Consider the following 26,601-nt stretch of genomic DNA (forward strand, 5'->3'; position numbering starts at 1 on the left):
AAATACTCAGATTAATATCCCTCCAGTCTCAGAAACAAATCATAAATTAGTACATGTTTCTGAGAGAAATATTAAAAGATATTATTCTAATGAGTGCTCACCAGCCATCCATGTTATACAAGAACAGGGCACAACAACTGATAATCTTCCAAAAACATTAACAGCTCTACCTTTAAAATGGTCAACAGACAAGCCTGTATGGGTTCAGCAATGGCCTTTAACAACAGAGAAACTCCAGGCTTTACAAGAGCTGGTGGAAGAACAGTTAAATGCTCATCATATTGAAGAATCAACCAGCCCTTGGAATTCTCCTGTATTTGTTATAAAAAAAAAATCTGGTAAATGGAGAATGGTAACAGACCTTAGAGCAATTAACAAAGTAATTCAGCCAATGGGCTCTTTACAAACTGGAATTCCTTTACCTACTCTGTTACCAAAAGGCTGGCCTCTCATAGTTATTGATTTAAAAGACTGTTTCTTTTCAATACCCTTACAAGAAAAAGACAGAGAAAGATTTGCTTTCACAGTGCCTACTTATAATAATTCTCAACCAGTTAAAAGATTTCAATGGAGGGTTCTCCCACAGGGAATGTTGAATAGCCCAACTTTGTGCCAATATTTTGTAAAACAGCCATTGGAAGTGGTACGTAAAAAATTTCCTAAATCTATAATTTATCATTATATGGATGACATTTTATTAGCTGATTCAAATGCAGATACTTTAGAAAGAATGTTTGAAAAAGTAAAGAAAATTTTGCCTTGCTGGGGATTACAAATTGCTTTAGAAAAGGTACAAAGAGGAGATTCTATTAATTATTTAGGATATAAAATAGAACTTCAAAAAATTAGACCTCAAAAAGTGCAAATTAGCAGAGATAGACTACAGACTCTTAATGACTTTCAAAGATTATTTGGAGACATTTCTCATCTAAGAACTATTGTTGGGGTAAAAAATGATGAACTGAATAATTTGTTTAAAACCTTAGAAGGTGATAAGGACTTAAATAGTCCAAGAGAATTATCACCTGAAGCTGAGAAAGAATTGGCCTTGGTAGAAAAGAAAGTACATGAAGGGCACGTAGATCGTATTGATCCAAAGCTGGATTGCATTTTGGTTATTTTACCTTCTAGGCATTCCCCAACAGGAATATTAATGCAAAGGGAAGATATTATATTGGAATGGATATTTTTACCAAATAAACCAAATAAAAAATTAAAAACTTATGTGGAAAAAATCTCTGACTTGATTTGGAAAGGAAAATTGAGACTTCGTCAATTAGCAGGAATAGACCCAGCAGAAATTGTCGTACCTTTAACTAAGGAGGACATTGAAAAATTATGGATAGAAAATGAAGCTTGGCAAAAAGCTTGTAGTAATTTTTTGGGAGAAATTAACAGCAAATATCCCAAAAGCAATAGAATTGATCTTATAAAGAGAGCTGATTGGATCTTGCCTCGAATTGTGAGGAAAAAACCCATATCTGGAGTTCGTACATTTTATACAGATGCCAACAAACAAGGAAAGGCAGGTTACAAATCAGAAAATTTAAGTAAAGTGGTTCAAAGTCCTTATAATTCAGTTCAAAAATCAGAATTATATGCTATTCTGTTGGTATTAATGGATTTTTCAGAACCTCTCAATATAGTAACTGACTCTCAGTATGCTGAAAGAGTAGTATTACATATTGAGACTGCAGAATTTATCCACGATGCTTCAGAATTAACTTCATTATTTATTCAATTACAAGATACAATCAGAAAAAGGAGTCATCCTTTATATATAACTCACATCCGATCTCATACTGGTCTGCCAGGCCCTCTAGCACAAGGCAATGATGAGATTGATAAATTATTGATAGGAAATGTGCTGGAGGCCTCAGAATTTCATAAAAAACATCATGTCAATAGTAAAGGTTTAAAAAAGGATTTTTCCATAACCTGGCAACAAGCCAAAGAAATAGTAAAGAAATGTCCTACTTGTTCCTTCTACAATCAAACACCATTACCAGCAGGATGTAACCCAAAGGGTACTCAGAGGAATGAAATCTGGCAGATGGACGTGTTTCACTTTGCAGAATTTGGAAAACTGAAATATGTACACCACACTATCGATACTTATTCAGGATTTCAATGGGCAACTGCTTTGAGTTCTGAAAAAGCTGATTCTGTAATCACTCATTTGCTAGAAGTTATGGCCATTATGGGTATACCTGCACAAATCAAAACTGATAATGCTCCATCATATGTCTCTGTTAAAATGAAACAGTTTTTTGCCTATTATAATATAAACCATGTTACAGGTATACCACATAATCCTACAGGTCAAGCAGTTATAGAAAGATCAAACAGAACTCTAAAGGATATGCTAAATAAACAAAAAGGAGTAACAAAAACCCCCAGAAATAGACTACATGATCTCCCATGCCAATGAATTCAAGACTACTTCCTACTTTCTCTTCTATAAGGTTCATAGTAACTGGATTTAGGTTGAGGTTTTTTATTCACTTGGACTTAAGTTTTGTGCATGGTGACAGATATGGATCTATTTGCAATCTTCTACATGTTGGCATCCAGTTATGTCAGCACCATTTGTTGAAGATGCTTTCTTTTTTCCATTGTACAGTTTTGGCTTCTTTGTTAAAAATTAAGTTTTCATACGTGTGCAGATTAATGTCAGGGTCTTCAATTCGATTCCATTGGTCCACATGTCGGTTTTTATGCCAGTAGCAAGCTGTTTTTATTACTGTAGCTTTATAGTACAGCTTGAAGTCAGGGATCATGATGCCTCCAGAGGTTGTTTTATTGTACAGAATTATTTTAGCTATCCTGGTTTTTTTTTCCATATGAAACTGAGTATTGTTCTTTCCAGGTCTGTGAAGAATTGTGTTGGTATTTTATGGGGATTGCATTGAATCTGTAAATTGCTTTTGGTAAGATTGCCATTTTTACTATATTAACCCTACCTATCCCTGAGGATGGGAGATCTTTCCATTTTCTGATATCTTCTTCAATTTCTTTCTTCAGAGACTTAAAGTTCTTGTCATACAGGTCCTTCACTTGCTTAGAGTTACCCCAAGGTATTTTATATTATTTGTGGCTATTGTAAAGAATGATGTTTTTCTGATTTCTTTCTCAGCCTGTTTGTCATTTGTATATAGGAGGGCTACTCAATTTTTGAGTTAATCTTGTATCCTGCCACATTACTGAAGGTGTTTATCAGCTGTAGGAGTTCTGTGTTCAAATTTTGGGGGTCACTTATGTATACTATCATATCATCTGCAAATAGTGAAAGTTTGACTTCTTCTTTTCCAATTTGTATCCCCTTGATCTCCTTTTGTCTTATTGCTCTAGCTAGAACTTCAAGTACTGTATTGAATAAATATGGGGAGAGCAGACAGCCTTGTCTTGTTCCTGATTTTAGAGGAATCGCTTTGAGTTTCAATCCATTTAATTTAATGTTAGCTGTTGGCTTGCTGTAAATTGCCTTTATTATGTTTAGGTATGTTTTCTCTATTTCTGATTTCTTCAAGACCTTTATCATGAAGGGGTGTTGGATTTTGTCAAATGCCTTTTCAGCATCTAATGAAATGATTATGTGGTTTTTTTTCTTTCAGTTTGTCTATATGGTGTATTACATTGACAGACTTTCGTATGTTGAACCAACCTTGCATCTGTGGGATGAAGCCTTCTTGATTATGGTGGATAGTTGTTTTGATTTGTTCTTTGAGTCTGTTTGCCAATATTTTATTGAGTATTTTTGCATCAATGTTCATGAGGGAGATTGGTCTGTAATTCTCTTTCTTTGTTGCATCTTTGTTTGGCTTGGGAATCAGGGTAATTGTAGACTCATAGAGGGAGTTTGGTAATGTTCCTTCTGTTTCTATTGTGTGGAACAATTTAAAGAGTATTGGTATTAACTCTTCTTTGAAGATCTGGTAGAATTCTGCGTTGAAACCATCTGGTCCCGGGCTTTTTTTGCTTGAGAGACTTTTAATGACAGCTTCTATTTCCTTAGGGGTTATTGGTCTATTTAAATAGTTTATCTGGTTTTGATTTAACTTAGGTATGTGGTACCTATCCAGAAAAATTATCCATTTCTTTTAGATTTTCCAATTTTGTGGAGTAGAGGTTTTTGAAGTATGACCTGATGATTCTCTGGGTTTCCTTGTCGTCTTTTGTTATGAACCCCTTTTCATTTCTGATTTTGCTAATTTGGATGCTCTCTCTGCCTTTTGGTTAGTCTGGATAAGGGCTTGTCTATCTTGCTGATATTGTCAAAGAACAAACTCTTTGTTTCTTTGTATTGTTCTCTTTCTTTCTATTTTATTGATTTCAGCTCTCAATTTGATTATTTCCTGGCATCTATTCCTTCTGGGTGACTTTGCTTCTTCTTGTTCTAGAGCTTTCATGTGTGCCGTTAAGTCACTAGTGTGAGATTTCTCCAACTTCTTTATGTGGGAATTTAGTGCCATGAATTTTCCTCTTAGCACTGCTTTCATAGTGTCCCATAAGTTTGGGTATGTAGTACATTCATTTTCATTGAATTCTAGGAAGTCTTCAATTTGTTTCTTTATTTCTTCCTTGAGGCATTGGTTATTCAGTTGGGCATTTTTCAGTTTCCATGAGATTGTAGGCTCTCTGTAATTTTTGTTGTTATTGAAATCTAACTTTAAACCATGGTGGTCTGATAAAATACAGGAGGTTATTTCAATTTTTTTTTTGTATCTGTTGAGATTTGCTTTGCGACCGAGTATGTGGTCAATTTTAGAAAAGGTTCCATGGGGTACTGAGAAGAAGGTCTATTCATTTTTATTAGGGTGGAATGTTCTATAGATATTAAGTCCATTTGAGTTATAACATCAGTTAAGTTCCTTATTTCTCTGTTAAGTTTAGATTTGGCAGATCTATTCAGTGGTGAGAGTGGGGTGTTGAAGTCTCCCACTATTAATGTGTGGGGTTTTATATGTGATTTAATCTTTAGTAATGTTTCTTTTACATATGTGGGTGCCCTTATGTTTGGGGCATAAATGTTCAGAATTGAAACTTCATCTTGGTGGATCTTTCCTGTGATGAGTATGTAATGCCCTTCTTGATCTCTTTTGATTGATTTTAGTTTGAAGTCTATTTTGTTGGATATTAGGATAGCTACACCCACTTGTTTCTTAAGACCGTTTGATTAGAAAGTCTTTTCCCAGCCTTTTATTTTTAGGTATTGTCTATCTTTGAATTTGAGGTGTGTTTCTTGTATGCAGCAGAAAGATGGTTCCTGCTTTCGTATCCATTCTGTAAGCCTATGTCTTTTTATAGGTGAATTAAGTCCATTGATATTGAGGGATATTAATGACCAGTGATTGTTCATTCCTGTTATCTTTTGGTGGTGATGTGTGTGTACTTCTCTTCGTTGGGGTTTACTGCTGTGGCTTTATCTATTGCCTGTGTTTTCGAGGGTGTATCTGACTTCCTTAGGTTGGAATTTTCCTTCTAGTGCTTTCTGTAGGGCTGGGTTTGTGGATAAGTATTGTTTAAATCTGGCTTTGTCTTGGAATGTCTTGTTCGCTCCATCTATGATGATTGAAAGTTTTGCTGGGTATATTAGTCTAAGCTGGCATCCATGGTCTCTTAGTGTCTGCATTACATCTGTCCAGGTCCTTCTGGCTTTCAAAGTCTCCATTGAGAAATCGGGTGTTATTCTCATGGGTTTGCCTTTATAAGTCACTTGGCCTTTTTCCTTTGCTGCTCTTAATATTTTTTCTTTATTCTGTACGTTTAGTTGTTTAATTATTATGTGGCGAGGGGACTTTTTTGGAGGGTCTAGTCTGTTTGGTGTTCTATAGACTTCTTGTATCTTCATAGGCATTTCCTTCTTTAAGTTGGGAAAGTTTTCCTCAATGATCTTGTTGAATATATTTTCTGTGCCTTTGAGTTCATATTCTTCTCCTTCTTCTATCCCTGTTATTCTTAGGTTTGGCCTTTTCATGGTGTCCCAGATTCCTGGACATTTTGCATTATGACTTTTTTGGCTTTAGTATTTTCTTTGACTGATGAATCTATTTCCTCTATTGTATCCTCTACACCAGAGATTCTCTCTTCCATCTCTTGAATTCTGTTGGTTATGCTTGCATCTGTGTTTCCTGTTCATTTACTCAGATTTTCTATGTCCAGCATTCCCTCTGTTTGTGTCTTCTTCATTGTTTCTATTTCCCTTTTCAGGTCTTGAATTGTTTCCCTCACATGTTTAATTGCTTTTTCATGGGTTTCTTGGCTTTCTTGAAGGGATTTATTGATTTTTTTCCATTTTTTTATTTGTCTTTTTCTCAATTTCTTTATTGATTTCTTCCATTTTTTGTTTGCCTTTTTCTCCATTTTTTAAAGGGAATTTTTCATTTTTTTCTTGAAAGGCCTCTAGCATCTTCATGAAGCTATTTTTATAGTCACTTTCATCTGCTTCTTCTACATTGTGATGTTCAGGTCTTGATGTTGGAGGAGGGCTAGGTTCTGGTGATGCTGTATTTCTCTTTATGTTGTATGTATTTTTGTATTGATGTCTGCCCATCTCTTCTTCTTGTAGCTATGAGGTGTCTGTGTTTGAGCGAGTTGCTGTTGGTCCACTCTGTGCTTGTTGTGTCTGTGTCTCAGGAGGCCCCTCTGGGTCCAGACTTAGCTATTGGTCTAATTGGAGCTGGGAGATGCTGTATCTCAGGGAGCTGCTCTTGGCCCAACCCAAGCTAGTTGATTCTGTGACTCATGGAGCTGCTTTTGGTCTTATCAGGGCTCCTCCTGGTCCAGTCAGAGCTGACGGATTCTGTGTTTCAGGAAGCCTTTCATGGTCCAATGAGAGGTGGCAGATTCTATGTCTCAGAAAGCCACTCTTGGTCTAATGAGGGCTGGCGGACTCCGTGTCTTAGGAAGTTACTCTTGGTCCAATGAGAGCTGTTGGTTTGGTTTCCTTGCCTCAGGAAGTTACTGGGGTCTCAGGTGGATGACTGTTGGGGCAGTGCATGTAGATTGCAGGGTCCGGTGGGGAGTTTTGGTAGGAGGTGCCTTCCTACAGGAGTTTTCCCTGCTGGCCTGCAACTGGGGCAGAGTTGGGTGGGGATTCCCAGGGACTGACTGTGTCCCAGGACCTGGGTCCTAGGGCAGGACTCTTTGGGTGTGAGCAGAGTCACTCACCTCTTGATCCAATGGGAGCTGGTGGTTTGGTTTCCGTGCCTCAGGAAGTTAGTGGGGTCCCAGGCGAATGGGTATTGGGGCAGGGTGTGTAGATGGCAGGATCCGATGGGGGGTTTTTGTGTGGGGGTGTTTCCTGCAGGAGTTTTCTCTGCTGGATGCCAACTGGGGCAGAGTTGGATGGGACTTATCCGTATTGCTCTTAATGTTTTTTAATGTGTTCTTACACTGCCGTCTCCCCATTTCTTCCTTTAATCTGAACAGGTAGGGCTCCAGGTCACTCTTCTTCCAATTGGTGCAAGTGTTGCCTCTGGCTCCTGTGGTTGTTCTTCTTTAATTGGAATAGAATTACATCACTTCCCCCCTCCTTTTTCTTCCTTTGGCCCCTCCCAGTTACACTTCCTTAAACTTCTCCCATGTCTCTCTACTTTCAAATTGATAGCCTCTTTTCTTTGATTATATTAGTTATATGTGCATATGTATGTATGTGTGTGTGTAGTATATATATATATATATATATACACATATAATATATACAAATTTTTATTTGTATATTTATATAATGTAAATACATTAAATATGTACAAATATATGTAAATAGAACCTACTGAGTCCATTAAAAATTGTTATATTTGAAAGAACTTTATCTAAACTATATTCATAAGGTTTGGGGGTATACCTCATGACTCAGAGACATTCAGTGTGTTTTCTAAAAGTATTAATGCAGCATTCTACTGTGAAAATAGTATCCTACTGTCCTGATCACTGAGATATTTATAATGGACAAGAAGAATGAAAGATGCCATTGAAAGAAGATCAATTAAAATTATGATGCAACAAAAATACAAGCAATTAATATTTTTCTTTATTCTGTACATTTAGTGGTTTGATTATTATGTGGCAAGGGGCCTTTTTTCCCCATGGGAATAGAAAGAGGCAGGGTGCTGGGGAAGCTCTCAGGAATCCATAAGGATGACCCCACCTTGGACTATTGGCAATGGTGGAGAGGGTGCCTGGACTGGTCTACTCTGGTGACCAGACTAGTGAATACCCAAACTGTCATCATAGAGCCTTCATTAGTGACTGATGGAAGCAGATGCAGAGATCCACGGCCAAGCTCAGGCTGACCTTCGGGAATCTAACCAATGAGAGAGAGGGGACATGGAGATCATGATGGGAAACGTGCAGAGATGACCAGCCACACTAGCAGAAACCCATGAACTGCAGACTAATAGCTGTGGAACCCCCATAGGACTAGACTAGACCCTCTGGATATGGGAGACAGTTGTTTAGCTCAAACTGTTTGGGGGGCCCCAGGCAGGGGGATCGGGATCCATCCCTGGTGCAGGGGCAGACTTTTTGGCGCCCAGTGCCTAGAGTGTGACACCTTGCACAGCCTTGCTGCAGAGGGGAGGGGCTTGGACCTGCCTCAGCTGAGTGTGCCAGGCTCTGCTGATTTCCCATGGGAGACCTTGACTTAGAAAATGTGAGGATAGGGGGTGGGTTGGGGGGAAGGCTAGGGGGTGGGAAGAGGGAAGGGGGATCTGTGGTTAGTATGTAAAGTGAATAGAAATTTTCTTAATAAAAAATGAAAAAAAGAAAATTAACAGAAAATAAAAATTAAAAAGAAAAAATATAAGCAATGTCGATAAGAACGGTGTTCTCACCTGTGTTGGCCTACTAGAAATTAGAATACTTTTCTGAGGCCACACAGTGAAAGGATCCCTGGTACTGTGATCATAATGGAAACCAATATAGTAGCCCTTTAGGTTGAGGATATGAACAGACTTAATAGAAAGTGTGGTTGCTTTAATGGGTCATAGACCTTCCAGAGCTGTTAGAGAAAATGCAAATGCTTCAGAAGGTAGCTTTCATATCACATTTCTTTGCACTGTGATTACAAGTAAGAAATGTGATATCAGAGCAGTGATTTGACTCAGTATGCCATGGTTGTCCTCTTGAAACAGTAGATCAGCATATTCTTAAAAGTACCAGTGGACATGCATCATAAATTTCTAAGTCCTCACACGCCTGTTGTTGTTTTGAAAGTGGTGTGTAGCCTGTATATGATAAAGAAGTACATGTAGTCAACTATTAAATGAAGGTGTATTTCATTAGACAGAACCTTCGTGGCAGTAGAAGTGGAAGAGGGGTTTCTAAAAGTGCCTTGCATGTATATGTTTGATCTCAATAAAGTGTTCACATTGTTGGTTTCTGCTGCCTGGTAGGAGCCATGGTTAATAGACCCCATGAGCTCTGGAAAGCAGAGGCACTGACAACTGTCTTCCAGACTGAGTTAATGTTTGCTAACTATTGTCACACCCGAAGAGGTTAACTGTGTGTTTCCCATCTTTAAACTTTATCACTGTATTTTTCTTCAGGATAAAACAAAATTATGGGTCAATTTTCACTGAAGTGGGCTGGATGTCTATACTCACCTTTCATCTGTACAAAGGAATTATGCACCTCATTCCATGGACAACAGCAATGAAAGCCCGTCTCTGACTGGACACTAGGGATGTCAGCTGTACATAGAAGATAAGTGTGAGGTGGAAAAGAGAACTTCACCTAGTAATACATCCAGGACAAAATATTTTAACAGATTGAAAGTTGCATTAAAATTCTCATGAAAGTTTTCTTCATCTAAGATAACTAGTGCCACCAGTTCTAAGCTGAAGGAATGAATCGTCGTAAATACACTACTTTGCAAGGACAGAATATACAACTTAAGCTGTCATCCTATTGTAATAAAAAAGACAACAAAATCAATAAAAGTTTCATTCCTCACCTAATTTACTTAGAAGGAATTTTTATTGCTTTAAGATAGAAGACGCCGTCCGTTTCTGTGTGTTGCACTATCAGTGACAGCTTTCTGTTGCCTGAGTCTTCTCTCCACTGTCAGTGGATTTCCAGGAAACAATGAGTAGCATGTCCTTGGAGAAAATATATTAATGTTGCCTCCCCTGCTGCTTTGTAGTCTACGGAAGACAGTGTTCAGACTCTACATCTAAGTGTACATTTTGCTGAGACTGTTCTCCTAAGAATGCCTGGAGACACTCCCAAGAAACAGCTAGCACTTCGTTGCATTTCAGCCTCTGATTACTAAAATGTACATGTCTTGTAATGCCAACAATGATAAAATACACCTGTTTGTTTCTTTTTAAAATTTGGCAATTATAGTTTACTTTTAAGTGATTTAATTCATTTTAACTGGTAGTTAACTTTTTTGAAATACATTTTAATGATGCTTCTATTAATATACATTGTGCAGTGCTTATATCAAAGAAGCTATATCTCTTCTTTATGGAAAAAGTATGTACAGTACATTATTGCCATTGTGCACTGGCACATTGGGGCAGCTCCAAGTACAGTTTGCTATGCATGGATTACCCCTTCTCCACCCACAGCTGCCAGGAGACACTGTTCTACTCAGCTTCTCAAAGACAGACTTGACATTCCACAAGGGAGTGAGGTCATGCAATACCCATCTTTCTGTACTTGGCTTATCTAACATAATTATCTTTAGCATCACTCTTGTTACAAAGTATAGTATTTGGCTAATTTTTGTTGCCAAATATTTGTGACATATTTCTAATCAACTCACTAGTTGATAAATACTGGTGCTGTTTTGTTATTTTTGGTTTTTTCCTACTATCAGTGCTATGAAGCTGTGTGGTTGTACACAGCCTGTACTCCCAATATGGGGAGAGGAGAGAATAGGGACCACAAATTGGAAGCCAACCTACTCTGTACAGAGAGATTCTGTCTCAAAAAACAAACAGCCAAACAATCAAGCACCCAGGGTAGAGAGAATATCATAGACTGTGAATGAAAACCTTGTTGGATACCATTACATCTAGTTTTGTAATTATTTTGAAGAAACTACATACTTTTTCCAATAGTGTTAACACTAATTTACATTCCCATTAGCAATTGCAGGGGTTCCTTACTTTCATGTGCTGGTCAGCACTAGCTATCTTTAGTCTATAAATCTGCCCTCCTTATTGACATAAGATGTTATTTCATTGATGTTTTGATTTGCGTTTGCCCAACTATTAGTCATATTAATGTACTAGTTGGCTATTTGTATATCTTCTTCTAAAATAGCAATCAATATGGAGATTCCTCCCCAAAGCAAAAACAATCCTCACATGTGACCCAGCTGCATCTCTCCTGGGCCTTTACCCAGAGATGCCAAGTCAACATATCAGAGATGTCCACCCATCTGTGTTTGTTGCAGCACTATTCAGAACAGCCTAGGTGAGGACCCAACCTAGGGGTCCACCTACTTAGGAGCAAATTAAGAAAAGTTGTTTCTATTTACAGTAAATGGAATAACAAATTTGTTGTTTGCAGGAAAATGGGTGCAACTGAAGATACAGGTTATATCAGTCTCAGAAAGATGCATATCTTATATATTCTCTAATCTGTGGGTCCTGAGCTGTACACATACAATTGTGCGAGTACAGATGACATGACAGTGGAAGCCACATGGTCTATGGAACAGAGGGGCCTAGTGTTTAGTGGAGCATGAGAGGGAATGTGTTCAAGTAACTTTATATACTTTCAAGAAATTAGTCTTGTGTAACCCTGCAATGTAAAACAGGAAAAAAATAAATATTGAAGGCCTGCCACAGCTTTAATTGGGCTAAGTGATTCTTTTGCTCTTGAGTTTCAGAAGATTTTTAGGACTCTGGGTATCCCCCTGTTGTGTAGGTTGCATGTGTGTTCTTGGGTTGTATAGGTTGCCTCTTCACTCTGCTTAATTTGGTGTGCAGAAAACTTGATGTGGCTTAACCTCTTGTCTCATTTTGTTGAGTTTTTGTTTGTTCCTTTGCTGGCTTATCTAGCAATGACTTCTAGAATTATATTTCTTTGAAGTGATGAAAGTGGCACCCCTGTCTCAGTCCAAAGTTTAGAGCGGGATCTGCCTGCACCTCCTCATTCTGCATAAACTTAGCTGTTGTTTTATTATATGTGGCCTCATCACATTTAGATAGGGTTTTTCTATCTCTGCTGTGTTCATTTTTTACAACAAAGCCTGTTAAGTTTTATCGACTGCTTTTTCTCCATCTGTTGAGATGGTCAGATTTTCTGTCTTTTATCCTGTTGTGACATTTCCTGTTTATCTATTTACATGCATTTAGTGGTCATTGCATCTTAATGTGCTGTTGGGTTCCATTTGCGAATATCTTTTGGGGTTTTGGATATGTGTCTATAAAGGATGTTGGTTATAGTTTATATTTTGTTGTTGTTTCCCTATCTGTTCTAAATATTTGAATGTTGCTGGCCTTTTGAGTATATTTACAAGTATTACATACTCTTCTGAATGTAGGATAACTTAAGACATGGTGTTAGTTCTTCCAATAGTTGTTAGAATTCAACAGTAGAGCCACCTGGCCCTGGTCTTTGATGAGATACTTTTTGTGAGTGATTAGTCTTTTTAAATGCTGCTAATTTGCACAGATTTTGTACTTACTCATGGTTCAGCTGTGGTAACATGTAGTCTGGTAACTTGTTTATTTTAGTTTATCAGGGCTGTTTTTTTATTATATTTAAGCATATGTTTTTGTATGGGAGTGTGTACCTATGTGATGGGATGTGCATATTAGTGTAGATGACTTCAGTCAAGAAAAGGGCACCAGTTCTACTAGAGATGAAGAAATTGGCATTTGTGAGTCACCTGACATGGGAGCTGGGAATCAGACTTGGATCTCTGCAAAAGCAGTACACACTCTTAGCCACTGAGCCATCTCTTCAGCTTCTGGTCTTTTTGCAGTTGACACCAGAGTATCCTACCCAGCCTCACCTTGCTAGGTCTCCTGTGATGACTGTTGTTGTTGTATGCTTGTCTTGGATGTTGGCCCTTGACTCCCACCTTGGTTTTGAGACAGGGTCTCTTTATTTTTTGTAAGTTTGTTTTCAGCAAGTTTCTGAGGGTTTTTTCATGTGCATCTTTTCTTGTAGCATAGGAGCCCTGGGATTATAGGTGTAAACTGCCACACAGCTTTTCAAAGGGCTCTGTGGATTTAAACTCCAGTCTTCACACTTGCTTTGTGTGACCCATCTTTCCAGCCCTTCAATGATAGTTTTGCATCATTTTATCAGGTAACACCAATATTATATTTATGTAAATAACATTGGATATTGGATGAAATATCTCTGATATGAGTGGGGGGGGGGACTGAGTTTGTTAAGAAAGCTGTGTTAACTACGCTTTTACTTTGGACAGAATGAGGTTTGCACTGAACTACAGACCCTATGAGCTGTATGCTTGTTGGTGATTTTGCTGAGCTTACACTAAGCGTTACTTCCTTTCATCTTGAAGTAAAAGTCTAAAATCTCATGGAAATTTGCAGTGTCTTTTTTTATAAGGTTCCAAAACTTCACTCACTGCTAAGTATCCACTCTATGGCAAAACTGAGGGCTCAATAATGGACTTGTTGGTACCTCTAGTGTTGGTCGTGATGGACCTTAAACTAAGTCTTGAGCTGAGCAAACATGGCATTTCTACAATGAATTTCCCACATGCCCTAATCCTGAAATTCTCAATAAACACATTCAGCACCTCCATTTCCCACGATTGTTTTTGTTGTAGTTTGCTTTTGTATAGAAAAGTTATGTTTCTTCCTTTATGTACTAAGTCCCCTGTGCTTATCTAGGTCACCTTTTGTTCATTCTCTTCCTTGTGTTAGGGTACTGTCTTGTTGAAATCTCTTTCAAATAAAGTAATATTGGCATCAAATATAAGGTAGTAGCAGTTTGTGAAGTAATAGTTAAATCTACCATGATTTAAAGGTTAGTTAGTATCTTAAACAATAATCCTTACTCCTAAAAGTATATTTGAAATGAGGCCCCTTCTCTATGTCTGGTGCTGGGAACCAGCACTTACTGTTGAAAGTTGACTGCAAATGCTAACTTGCATTTCAGAGCTCTGAGGACAGTTGGGTGTACTTGCTACCCACAGCATACCAGCTCCCTGAAGTACAATGCTTTCTGCTGATTCAATAAAATGCTGTGGATCTGAACAGCAGAGCCAACAATTTTCATTAGGATAAAGGAGATAATCTGTGTTATTGTAACCTAAAAGTTACATCTTTTGAGTAGTGTTTGAAAGCTCTTGTGTTTGGATTCATACTTTGGGATCTGGAAGTATTGAAGGAGAAAACCAAGTAGAAGATAAGATACCAAGAACCTGTGGATCAACCGTGCTTCTCAACAGGTTCCTAGGGTGATCCTTCAACACTTGACTGCTTTCACCCACAGTACAGCATGGTGATGAAGCAAATGCTTCTAGATGTAGAAATAGTGCTGATTGTACCGAAAAAAACGTGGCTTGTTATCAGACTGTTTTGTTCAAGACTTTACAACCTCATTTAAAATAGAAAGTCTCTGATTCCATAGCAGAAAATGTGAAAACAGAAGTCCAACTAACCCACAAGTTAGAAAACAAACCAAGAGATTCACAATATAACTTGAATCTTAGACATAAGTATTTACTCAAATATTTAAATGAGTCAAGAATGAGAAAGGATTGTCACCACTGAAACCTACTTCTCAGTGTTTCAAAATGGTAAACCATTATTTCTTAAGGAAGAAAGCATCAAACATAACCATCTATCTGCCTTTTTTGCAATCAAATATCAATGTACTTTGTGAATTGCAAAACTTAAGTTGATCCTCAGTTAAGCAGCTTGGTATTTAGTGATGCCTCAAAGTTTTATTTATTGCTGGGAAATATGCATTTTATGATTGTATGGGATTTGTGCCGTGTGACTGAAGTCTCTAAGTGACTTTTGCAGATTACTTGTTAACATCTCCACTGAATACTGCCATTTGAAATTTCCTTCTTTACTATCTTGGCCTGTTAACTTATTATGATGCATAGCTAACAGAATGTGGAAGTTGTGGCTGAGAAAACACATAGTTATTCTTTCCAGAGGAATTGATCTGTTGTAAGGATATGGCAAATTCAGTTGGTAAAGTCGCAGATGTTCTAGAACATCCCATGTCTGAGTTGATGTACAGGAGAAAGTGCCAAAGAAGGGATGTGATAGTTATAGAGAGTTGCTGAGTGGGAAGCTCATTCAGTGGTCATCAGGAATAAAACAATTCCAAGATAAGTGAGAGAAATGTTGGAAGTTCTAGGTGCTGTAAAATATAAACTATAATTTCTTTAAAGCTTATTTCTGGTTATTGGATTCTCCCCACAGAATGGAAGAATTCCATGATCTATCACATGAAGTGAGAGCCTAAAGCTCCACACAGTATCACCACATCTTGTTGGTTGATTGATTGGTTAGTTGGTTGTTTGATTGGTTGGTTGGTTAGTTGTTTTGTTGGTTGATTGATTGGTTAGTTGGTTGGTTGTTGTTGTTTAGTTCCAGGATCATTCACAGATCCAAGGAAGTCCTTCCTAAGGACCAGATTTGGGGAAAAAGTTTACCTCAACTAAGCAAACATTGTGATAAATGGCTGATGTAATCTGCATAGGATGTTGAGTGGAGACTGGGGACAGGGAGACTTTCTCATAAGACTGTGACAAGATTTTCTGAGGAGAAACTATTTGTAGTGAATACTTGAAGCATAGGGAGCTAGCCATGCACAGTTCTGGAAATACAGGCCCCTGCACAAGGCCCTGAGCCATGTAATAGCTTGTTTAGTTTGGGATGTGTTTATGAGGCTGAATGAACTCCAGTGTGGCAGGAGTTCAGTGAACTACAGCCAGAGATGAGATGAGTTTGGTGATATGACAGAGGTTATATTTTTCTGAAGTTTCTAGCTCACAGTAAAAAGTTAGCAACTCAAAGAGACATCAGAGTATTTAAAACCACAAAGTATTTTGACCAATATAAATGTATCTTGTTAATTCCAATAAGGGATTTGTATTTGACTGGAAAGAGATACTTCTAGACTTAGGCTACAAGAATGACAGCAGAAATGCATAGACATATTTGAAGTATATTCAAGAGCTAGGAGTGCTAAGATTTGCCATAGGATGAAGTGTGAAGTTTCAGGAAAAGGTTAGCATGGAAATACCAAGCTTTGTTCAAACTTCAGAATTCCATTGAAGTTGAAGGATGTTGGGGAATGTAGAAGCCTGAATTGCTCTGTTACCTCCTTTCTTCTCTGTCATTGCGTAGAACTGAGTTACACAGGGTATATTTTCACAATATGTTAGTTTGTAGACTGCGTAGTTGGTAGAATACATTAGGCGGTATACTCATTTCAATGGTCTAGGATATCTGAAGTTATAGGAAAGTATGTTTCCAGGGTCTGATGGAGTGCGTCAAAGGGAAAAGTATGTGGTTAGACAATTCTCCAAATCTAGATAAGATTCTAGCACACTCCCCAAAGGGGCTTCCAAACCACTCCTTGGAGCTTTTGTCTTTATCCATGCTTCAAAGCACAATATATGCTCAAGTGATTTAATATAATTTAATTGTTTTAACTTAATGATAGTTATTTAATTTGTCCAACTGCAATATCTACTCCAGTTTAACGTCCTCTGCACAGCCAGCCTAGTGACTTCAGTCTGTTGGCCATACTGTGAATTTCCGGTTGCTCTTAAGTGAATTTGTTCCTTTGCCTTCTCATCAGAAAATGTGATAAACAGTTTATGTATTTTTATTCAAAGCTTGCATATAAGTATTGATAAATATTGAACTGAGAGTAGATTAACTTAAGGCATTAGAACAGGCTCACTGACACTCACTCTTCCCTGCCTGGGCACTCAGCTTCTCATATCTCTACCTAATTATATTAGCACTTCATAAGTGACCAGAGATGTTATCAAATATCACTCAATGAAAATTTACTACACACTTCACATCTAAACCTGAGTTAATTCTGACTTTGTTAAACTGAATTTATATCTGATTTATTTAATTTATCATCAGTTTATACTGTTCCTTGGCCAAATAGCCCTAAATATTTACTAAAGTCATCACAAATGAGTCTCTGGTATACAACAGTATGGATAATATAAATTATAATTTATGGTGGTGAAAACTAGGTCTATATTATATTTGTCCAGTATTTTAGTAACTTCTCTTCGTTGTGAACTCAAGGATCAAACAGTGTGTTTGTGGTTCATATCCACTCTCTCTCTTCTTACATACCACAGAAAAGCCACTTTCCTTAATATTGGTAGCTTTTGAAAGCCCTGGCTTATTTATGTATTTGACTATTTGATGATCTGCCTACAGATTTATCTCAGATTAACACATGAGCTTTCTATCATGCATTTTTGTCTTAAGTGAGGAAAGTAAAAATGCTTTTTAAATGATAGACAAGTGAATACATGAAGAAGAATAAATTGGAGAATTAAGTATATATTTATTATATGTACATTATATATATTACATATATTTTAGAAAGTTCCTACTTAACTAGACCTCCTTCATTTGACTCTTTATATATATTTGATAGTCTACTATCATTTAGGATAAAGACTACATTTATAATATCTGAGATGTATACTTTTTTGCTTTCTTATTCTTTTGGGTAATGGAATGGATAACTACTAGTTAAACCAAGATTGCTAGGAAAACTCATTTTCTGATGGATAGGATAAAATATGATCTGTAGAAGAAAAAAATGAGTCATTCTGTGTTTCAAATGGAATGTAACATGATCTCTTTCTTCATTTCTTTCTGTTGTTCTTTGGAAACATTGTATTTGTCTCTAATTAAATTAGGGCACTTTACACTCCCTATTGCCTTCTCTCAGGCCTCCTGTCTCCTAGTGAAACTCTACTTCTTCTTAACAAGCCCTCTCCTACTTTGATGTCTGCTTTTATTATATTTTGAGGCTCACTGAGTTTAATGATGAATTCTTGAATGAATTTGAGTATAGTCTCTTTAATGGCGCATAGGCAAATTGTCAGTGACTACAATGCTAGCACTCATTACCTGCACAGAATCTCTCAGTGAGTGCTGGGTTCTCACCAGCCCTCATCTCCGTGCATGAGGAAATGGTAATGTGTCCTCATACAGGTCTTTACAGTGAGTTCATGAGTTCAATGGCCTTGTCATGTCCAAAATACCCAGTTTCATGACACTCTTCCCAAACCTCTAGTTCTTATAATCCTCTTAATTCTCTTCCATGATGTTCCCTGAGTCTTGTATAGTGTGATATAGATGTTCAGTTCATAGTTCGGTACACAGCCATCACTTATTCTACACACTTTGACCTGCTGTGAATCTCTTCAAAGTCACACCCCATGGAAAAAAAAAGAAGCTTAACTGACCAAGGCTGAGAACAGCACTGATCTCTGGGTTTAGACAGGAATATTAAGAAGACAGATTGGAAGACAAGAATGAAGAGAGAAGAGTGAAAAGGAAAAAATTAAAAACTTTAAAGAGAAAGATTGGTATCACTTTTCTTTATCAATAAACAGTAGTAGGTAGTTTCTGAGGACCTGCGACCTCCCCAGGCATGAGTGGCCTGAATTTAACATGATTTCTAGCATGAAGTCAATTGCATATATAGTAATGTGAGGAAAAAAGAGTATCAACATAGAGCAGAAGCGGGAAGATGGTTTATAGAAGAAGCCTTTGTTTTTACAGTTGACCATCGTGGCTTTAATTGAAAAGTTGTGACCTGCACAATTTTGTCACATTTCCTAATAGAATTGGATTTAAGTGACAATACAAACATCTTTATTTAAAATTATGCCATGTTTTGCTACCATACTTTGATGTTATGAGTCATAAAGTGTGTGTTTGTCAATCTTAGGAAACAGGATGTTCATGAGCTGCAAATGCCTTATTTATTTGTGTTTTTAGCAAAAATAGTGATTTTTGTCATGCAGATAATGAGAATAAATTGTCTCGGAATTAATAAGTGAAAGGCTTTTCACTGAAGGAATAAACACAGATTTGTTTCTGGAGGGAGAAATGTTGTTAGAGTTTTCCTGCCTGGCCCACAGTCAGGACAAACTCTCTCACCTGCCAGTCCCACAGCCACTCAGACCCGACCAAGTAAACACAGAGACTTATATTGGTTACAAACTGTATGGCCGTGGCAGGCTTCTTGCTAACTGTTTTTACAGCTTAAATTAATCTATTTCTATTAATCTATACCTTGCCACGTGGCTTGTGGCTTACCGGTACTTTACATCTTCCTTGTCCTGATGGCGGCTGGCAGTGTCTCCCTCACCCAGCTTCTTGTTCTCTCGATTCTCCTCTCTGTTAGTCCCGCCTATACTTCCTGCCTGGCCACTGACCAATCAGTGATTTATTCATTGACCAATCAGCAACACATTTGACATACAGACCATCCCACAGCAGAGAAATACAAAGGACCTGCTTTGAACAGCAAGTTGTCATTGCACTGTCACTGCTAGAGAAAAGTGACTTTCAACCAATAAATCAGAGAATATCACATGGGAGTTTAAAAATATTGAGATTCTAAATATTTCCATGAACTCACTATGTAGCCAAGGGTGGCCTTGAAACTCTGACCCCCCTACTACCACCTACAGAGTACTGAGGTTGCAAGCATGCACCACCACACCCAAGTGAGGGACCAGATTTTACTACAAATGCCTGTTTTGCATGGTATGGAACATGTGACAGAAAACTAATATGGTAGAGGGCAATGTCAAGGTAGAACAGAAATGTAATGGGCTTTTCACCCACAAATTTTATTAGAAATTTAACTGACTTCTATTTAGATGAAGGTGGTACCATTTGTCCAAGTAAGAGATGAGTCTGTGATAAAGATATGGCTTTATTCACTTAAGTAAATGTATTTCTGAGGCTTTATACAGTAAATGCATGCAGCTGATATCTGTTTTGGATATTAAATGACAGCAAGAATCTGTGAAGTGCATAAAACAATGCAAATTATAAGTACTATGTAAGTTTTCTATAACATATCTAAAAAGCAAATGACTCAGAGGCATCTGAAGATGCATTCACAGACCTTCAGAATTTAGTGTTTCATATCAGAGGAGGCATAATATCCTGACAAACTTCAACGTGATTGTACTGAAATAGGTGAGATGGCTCAGTAGGAGAAGGTGCGTGCCACTGAGACCTGCAACGTGGAAGAGAGAACCAACTCTCTCCAAAGTTGTACTATGACCTCCACATGTGCACTGTGGCACACAGGTATACACACGTGCGTGCACACACACACACACACACACACACACACACACACACACACTCTCTAATCATAACAGGTTTTATAAAACAGTATTCTTCACTGTGACATTATTAACAGTCTACTATTATGTATATTTTTGTTTGTTTTGTTTTATTTTTCTTTTTACCAGGATGACAATTTGTTCTAGCCATTCCTCCTCCCTAATGTCCTCCCTGAATACATTTAATACATTCTTCATATGCTCCTTTGAGTAAATGGTCTGCCAATGAGATCTTAGTAGAAGTTCATTCATTTAGAAACACACCTGTGTGCTTGCATCATTTTTCCACCTCCATCTTTCTGAGAAAAGTGTGGATACCATGTTACAGGATGGAAGTTGTGCAGATACAGTGAGAGTGATGATGAGGGCTTTCCCTGATGTTGACTCCTTGATGACCTGCAGAAATCTCTGTGGTCTGTGAAGAAGAGAAGACAGCACAGTGTTGTTGACACCTTGTCAATGTGTTCATGACACAGTCTACACTTGACATCACTCCTGCTCTCCAGGAAGCTCCTTGCTGATTGTCATTCTATTGTTTATCCATACATATCTGGTCCAATTATAATAAAAGGCTTGTACTTACTCTGGTTTCATTCCAAGCTTCTTTCTTATATTACTGTCTATTTTCCTATTTGTGGTACATTAAGAATTCTGTAAGGTAATTTTGTGTTCTTCCTTTCTTTCATTGAGCCTTCCTCAGGCTTTAAGACAAAAATATGTGTCGACTCTTTATGGGTACAGCCTCTTCCTTCCACTGCCTTTATAAGATTACCCCCAGGGTATCACTAACAGTTCCTGAGAGATTGCCTAACAAAGGAATAAACAATGGTACTTTTAAAGTTTTTCTTTATGGTACTTGTCTTACAGGTTTTAAAAATCAAAATCATAGTACTGTACCACACATGAGAAAGTTCTTTGAGAACTCTGAGACATTAGATATCATCTGCTGTGGTTAGTTTTTATTATCAACCTGACACGTTCTAGAATCAGCTGGGAAGGAAATTTCAGTGGAGATTTTCTAGATCAGCTTGGCCTGTGGGTGTGTGTGTATGTGGGGGGGCTGGTATCTTGGTTAGAAGTAGAAAGACAGATCCATCATAGGTGGTGCCATTCCTTAGGAAGAGGATTCTGAGCTATAATAGAGCAGAGAAAGTAAACTCAGCATAGCATGTATGCATTAATTCCTCGCTGTTTGCCCTCGACTGTGGATGTGACATGACTAGCTGCTTCAAGTTCCTGCTGCCTTGACTTCCCCCAGATGGTGAACTGTAACCTGGAGTTGGGAAGCAAACCCTTTGTCCTAGTCTTCTATCACAGCAACACGAAATGACTTATCAATGCCTTTATATGTTTTCATAGATCAGATGTACTCCTGCTGACCTTAAATACTCTCCTGAGTACAGAAAATGCATTTCCCGTCTTTCGTGTGAATTAAAAACAAAAGATATTGACCGAAAACCAAAACCACCAAGACATCACATTCAGAAAGGTTGGTATGTTTTGATGTGAACTAAATAAAGCAACAAGAAATTGGGGATACTGATTTTGAGCTTCTAAACACTAGACTTGAAAATAAATGTTGAGACATTTGACAAAATATGCATCTAGTGAGGTTTGAAGATGTCTCCATGGTTAGGAGTGCTTGCTTCTCTTTCAGAAGAACTGAACTGGATTCTCAGCACTCATATCACAGCTCACAACTGTCCCAATTTACAACCTGAGGGAATCTGATGCCCTCTTATGGTCTCTGTAGGCACTGCACACACGTCATATAAATCCACAGACACACTTAAAAATCCACACCTCGTCTAATCTTTCAATGGATATATTTTATTTGATAAAAGCCGTTAGTAAACTCCATCCATAACTGATAGTTTTATGACTGCCTCTGTCAATTCCTGTTCTTTAGGAGCCTGTAGTAATAGCCTAATCATTACTTAAATTAAAAATGATACTGTTTCTTTTAACTTGGAATATGATTATTTTTATGCAAAAATGCACCACATTATCTTAATAAAAACTTGCCTCTTCATTTACAGAAAGTTTCTAAAATAAACCCTCCTATCTGAGATGAACATTCGTTTCTCTATTGTGTCTTTCACTGAGGAATCGTGTAAACTCACTGTACTGTCCAGACTGTCCAGGATCCAAGTCTTAGGCTCAAGTTATTTTTACCATCTCATCTTACTAGCTGGCACTGTAGTTGTACACCATTGTGTCCAGGCTCTGAAAATTGCAGTTTTGATTATTTTAAATTTATTTTCTCTTTATTTTTTATATGTGTGGGTGCATTGCTTGCATATATGTCTGTACTACTTGCATGCCTGGAACCACGGAGATCAGAGAAGGGTGTTTCAACATCCTCTACTCAACATGGCCTCTTAAGTACTTGTCTTACAATTGCTGTCTTGATGCTTGAGTTATAGTTAGGCATTTAAGAAATCAATTTTATTTCCAGGCTTCAGATTTGCATGGGCAACTTTCACTGTTGAGTGGAAATCTCACTCCTAAGATCACTGTACATTGAAGGATAATTAATGGTCTTGTTATACCTTTCCTGGGCATGTATAGTATTTTAGACACTATGTGTACTTTTTAGTTATTTTAACATCCTATTAGTCATTTTTTCTTGCCTTCATTGTTTCAATAATCCCTAATTTATTATCTTTTATTACCAATACATTGCTTAAAGGGCTTCCTCTCTCCCTCCCTCCCTCCATCCCTCAATCCCTCCCACCCTCTCTTCCTCACTCCTTTCTCTCTCTCTCTCTCTCTCTCTCTCTCTCTCTCTCTCTCTCTCTCTCTCTCTCTCTCTTCTTTTAAAACTTAAAAATGTGATCAATACATACAGAATAATCATTCTGTTTTGAATTTGTTCTGGAGTCTAAAGTTAGCTGTCTTTGAGACTGAGAATACTGTTACTTTCCCGTGTCAATTAAGAAAAATATTCTAGTATATTTTCTGTTCATCAGAATTATACACCTTAAACAGAAAATATCTTCCTGACCATCCACAGCTATAGTGTGCCCAAAGATGTAAAACATACTACCATGCAGAAACTTTTCAGTTTCTTGAGGTCCCATTTATTAATCATTAATCTTAGTGCCTGTGCTATTGGCGTACCATATAATACACAATAGTCATCTCCTGTGCCAATTCCTTCAAGGCTATTCCCCATTTTCTCTTCTATCAGGTTTAGTATATCTGGTTTTACCTTAAAGTCTTTGATCCATTTGGAATTGAGTTTTATTTAGGGTGATATGAATGGATGTATTTGGCTACAGAAAGACTCCCACAGCTGTTCTTTTTAGGGAGGTATGTGGTGGCACAGGAGAAAGTTAGACAGAAAACAACTGGTTTCCATAACCAGTGACCCTGGAATTTGCCTAGTAGGGCTCCCCAACAAAGATTTATTCATCTGGTGGGTCGACCTGTTAAATACTAGTTGTCATCTGCTGTATACTCTCATGGCTTCCTGCACTTCACATACTCACCAGCAGGAATGGTCACTTGTGTTACTGATCTTAGCCATTCTTACAATGTAAAATGAAGTCTCTGATTTCAATTTGATTTGCATTTCCCTGATGACTAAGAGTGTTCAATATTTAAGTGTTTATCAGTTATTTATGTTTCTTCTTGTGAGAATTATCTGTTTAGACCTGTTCCCTGTTTTTAACTGGATTATTTGTTTTCTTGAGAGCTAGTTTTTTGAGTTCTTTATGTATTTTAGATATTAGCCCTCTACTGGATGTGTTGGTGGTAAAAATCCCTTCTCATTTTTTAGGCTTATACTTTGTTAGAATGATGGTTTTCCTTGCCATGCAGAAACTTTTCAGTTTCTTGAGGTCCCATTTATTAATCATCAATCTTAGTGCCTGTGCTATTGGCATACCATATAATACACAATAGTCATCTCCTGTGCCAATTCCTTCAAGGCTATTCCCCATTTTCTCTTCTATCAGGTTTAATATATCTGGTTTTATCTTGAAGTCTTTGATCCATTTGGAGTTCAGTTTTATTTAGGATGATATGAATGGATGTATTTGGATTATTCTGCCTGCAGCTGTACAGTTTCAACAGCACCATCTGTTGAAGATGCTGTCTCCCCCCGCCAATGTATATTTCTGGCTTCTTCATAAAAAATCTGGTGTCCATTGGTGTGTGGATTTATGTCTGGGTCTTCATCTTTATTCCATTGATATATACATGTCTATTTTTGTGCCAGTACCATGCTGATTTTTATTACTATAGCCCTATAATACAATTTGAGGTCAGGGATGGTGATACCTCCAGCATTTTTATTGTGACACAAGATTGTTTTAGCTATCTCCTGTTTGTTTCTTGTGTATATATGAGTATGGGAGACCTTTCTATCTCCTGATATATTTTTCAAATTGTTTTTCATGTGTTAGTTTTTGTCATACAAGTGTTTCCCTTATTTGGTTAAAGTTACCGCATGCTATATTTTATTTTTTTGAGGCAATTGTAAAAGTTATTTTCCCTTGATTTCTTTCTCAGTCCATTTGTCATCTGTATATAGGAAGGCTACTGTTTTTCTGAGTTAATTTCATATCAAGCTACTTTCCTGAAAGTCTTTATCAACTGTAGGAGTTCCCAATGGTATTTCTAGGGTCACTCATGTATACTATCATATCATTTTAAATAATGATACTGTGACTTCTTCCTTTCCAAATTTTATCCCCTTGATCTCCTTCAGTTGTCTTGTTGCTCTAGCTAAGGCTTCCAGTACTGTATTGAATAGGTATAGAAAGAATGGATAACTTTGCATTCCTGATTTTAGTGGAACTGTTTTAAGTTTCTCTCCATTTAAGTTGATGATGTATTTGTGCTTGCTGTAAACTGCCTTTATTATGTTTATGTATGTCCCTTGTATCACCAATCTCTCCAGGATTTTTATCATAAAGTGGTGTTAAATTTTGTCAAAGGCCCTTTCTTCATCTAATGATATTGATCATGTAGTTCTTGTCCTTCAGTTTGTTTATAGGGTGGGCTACATTAATTGATTTTCATATATGAACCAATCTTTTTCTCTGTGATGAAGCCTACTTGATCATGGTGGATGATCTTTTTGATATGTTCTTGGATATGGTTTTCAAGTATTTTATGGAGAATCTTTGCATCTTAGTTCATTAATGAAATTGGTCTGTAATTTTCTCTTTTGTTGGGCCTTGATGTTATTTGGGTATCAGGGCAATTCTGGCCTCATAATAAAAATTGGGCAACATTCTGTTTCTATTTTGTGGAATATTTTGAGTAGTATTGTCATTAACTCTTCTTTGAATGTCTGGTAGAATTCTGTGTTAAAACTGCTGTGGGATGTCCTGTATGTTGTGAATAAATAAAATGCTGATTGGCCAGTAGCCAGGCAGGAAGTATAGGCAGGACAAGCAGGGAAGAGAATTTTGGGAACAGGAAGACTGGTCAGGAGAAGCTGCCAGCCGCCACCATGAGTACCAACATGTAAGATACTGGTAAGCCACGAGTCATGTGGCAACTTATAGATGAATAGAAATGGGTTAATTTAAGATATAAGAACTAGATAACAAGAAGCCTGCTGCGGCCATACAGTTTGTAAGCAATATAAGTCTCAGTGTGTTTACTTGGTTGGCTCTAAGTGACTGCGGGACTGGTGGGTGAGAGAGATTTGTCCTGACCATGGGCCAGGCAGGACTGGAGAAAACTCCAGCTACATAAAACCATCTGGTTCTGGGCTTCTCTTTGTTGGTAGACGTTTAATTACTGCTTCTATTTGACTAGGGGTTATAGGTCTGTTGAAATTACTTATCTGAATTTGATTTAACATTGGTAAGTGGTATGTATAGAAAAAATTATCCATTTCTTTTAGATTTTCCTGCTTGTTGAAGTACAGGTTTTTGAAGTATGCCTTTATCAGTTTCTGGCTTTTCTTGATTCTGCTGTTATTTCGCCCCTCTAATTTTTTAGGTTGGGTATTCTCCTGGCATTTTAACTAATTTGGAAAGGTTATATTGATTTCCTCAAAGAACCAACTGTTTATTTCATTGATACTTTGCATTGTTTTGTTTGCTTCTATTTTATTGGTTTCAGATACAACATGATTATTTCTTGTCATCTACTCTTCTTGGGTGTGATTTATTCTTTTTGTTCTTGGGCTTTTAGGTGTGCTATTGCTACTAGTATGAGATCTCTTCAATTTTTTTTGTGTAGTCACTTAGTGCTATGAACTTGCCTCTTAGAACTGATTTCATTGTGTCCTACAGATTTTTTATTATATCTTC

The 26,601-nt window shown here is 37.4% G+C and overlaps 1 protein-coding gene across 2 annotated transcripts in view; it reads left to right on the plus strand.

Annotated features, from left to right (window-relative positions):
• Lrriq3 (leucine rich repeats and IQ motif containing 3) overlaps positions 1-26,601 on the plus strand; it is a 112,838-nt gene that overhangs the window by 52,501 nt on the left and 33,736 nt on the right. For both annotated transcript variants that reach the window (XM_052730299.1, XM_052730300.1), the window contains exon 6: positions 21,683-21,812. In XM_052730299.1, coding sequence (XP_052586259.1) covers positions 21,683-21,812 — 130 coding nt within the window. The remainder of the gene's footprint in view (positions 1-21,682; positions 21,813-26,601) is intronic.

Source organism: Peromyscus californicus, unplaced genomic scaffold (genome assembly GCF_007827085.1).
Source record: "Peromyscus californicus insignis strain IS unplaced genomic scaffold, ASM782708v3 Scaffold_9__1_contigs__length_137607984, whole genome shotgun sequence".
NCBI lineage: Eukaryota > Metazoa > Chordata > Mammalia > Rodentia > Cricetidae > Peromyscus > Peromyscus californicus.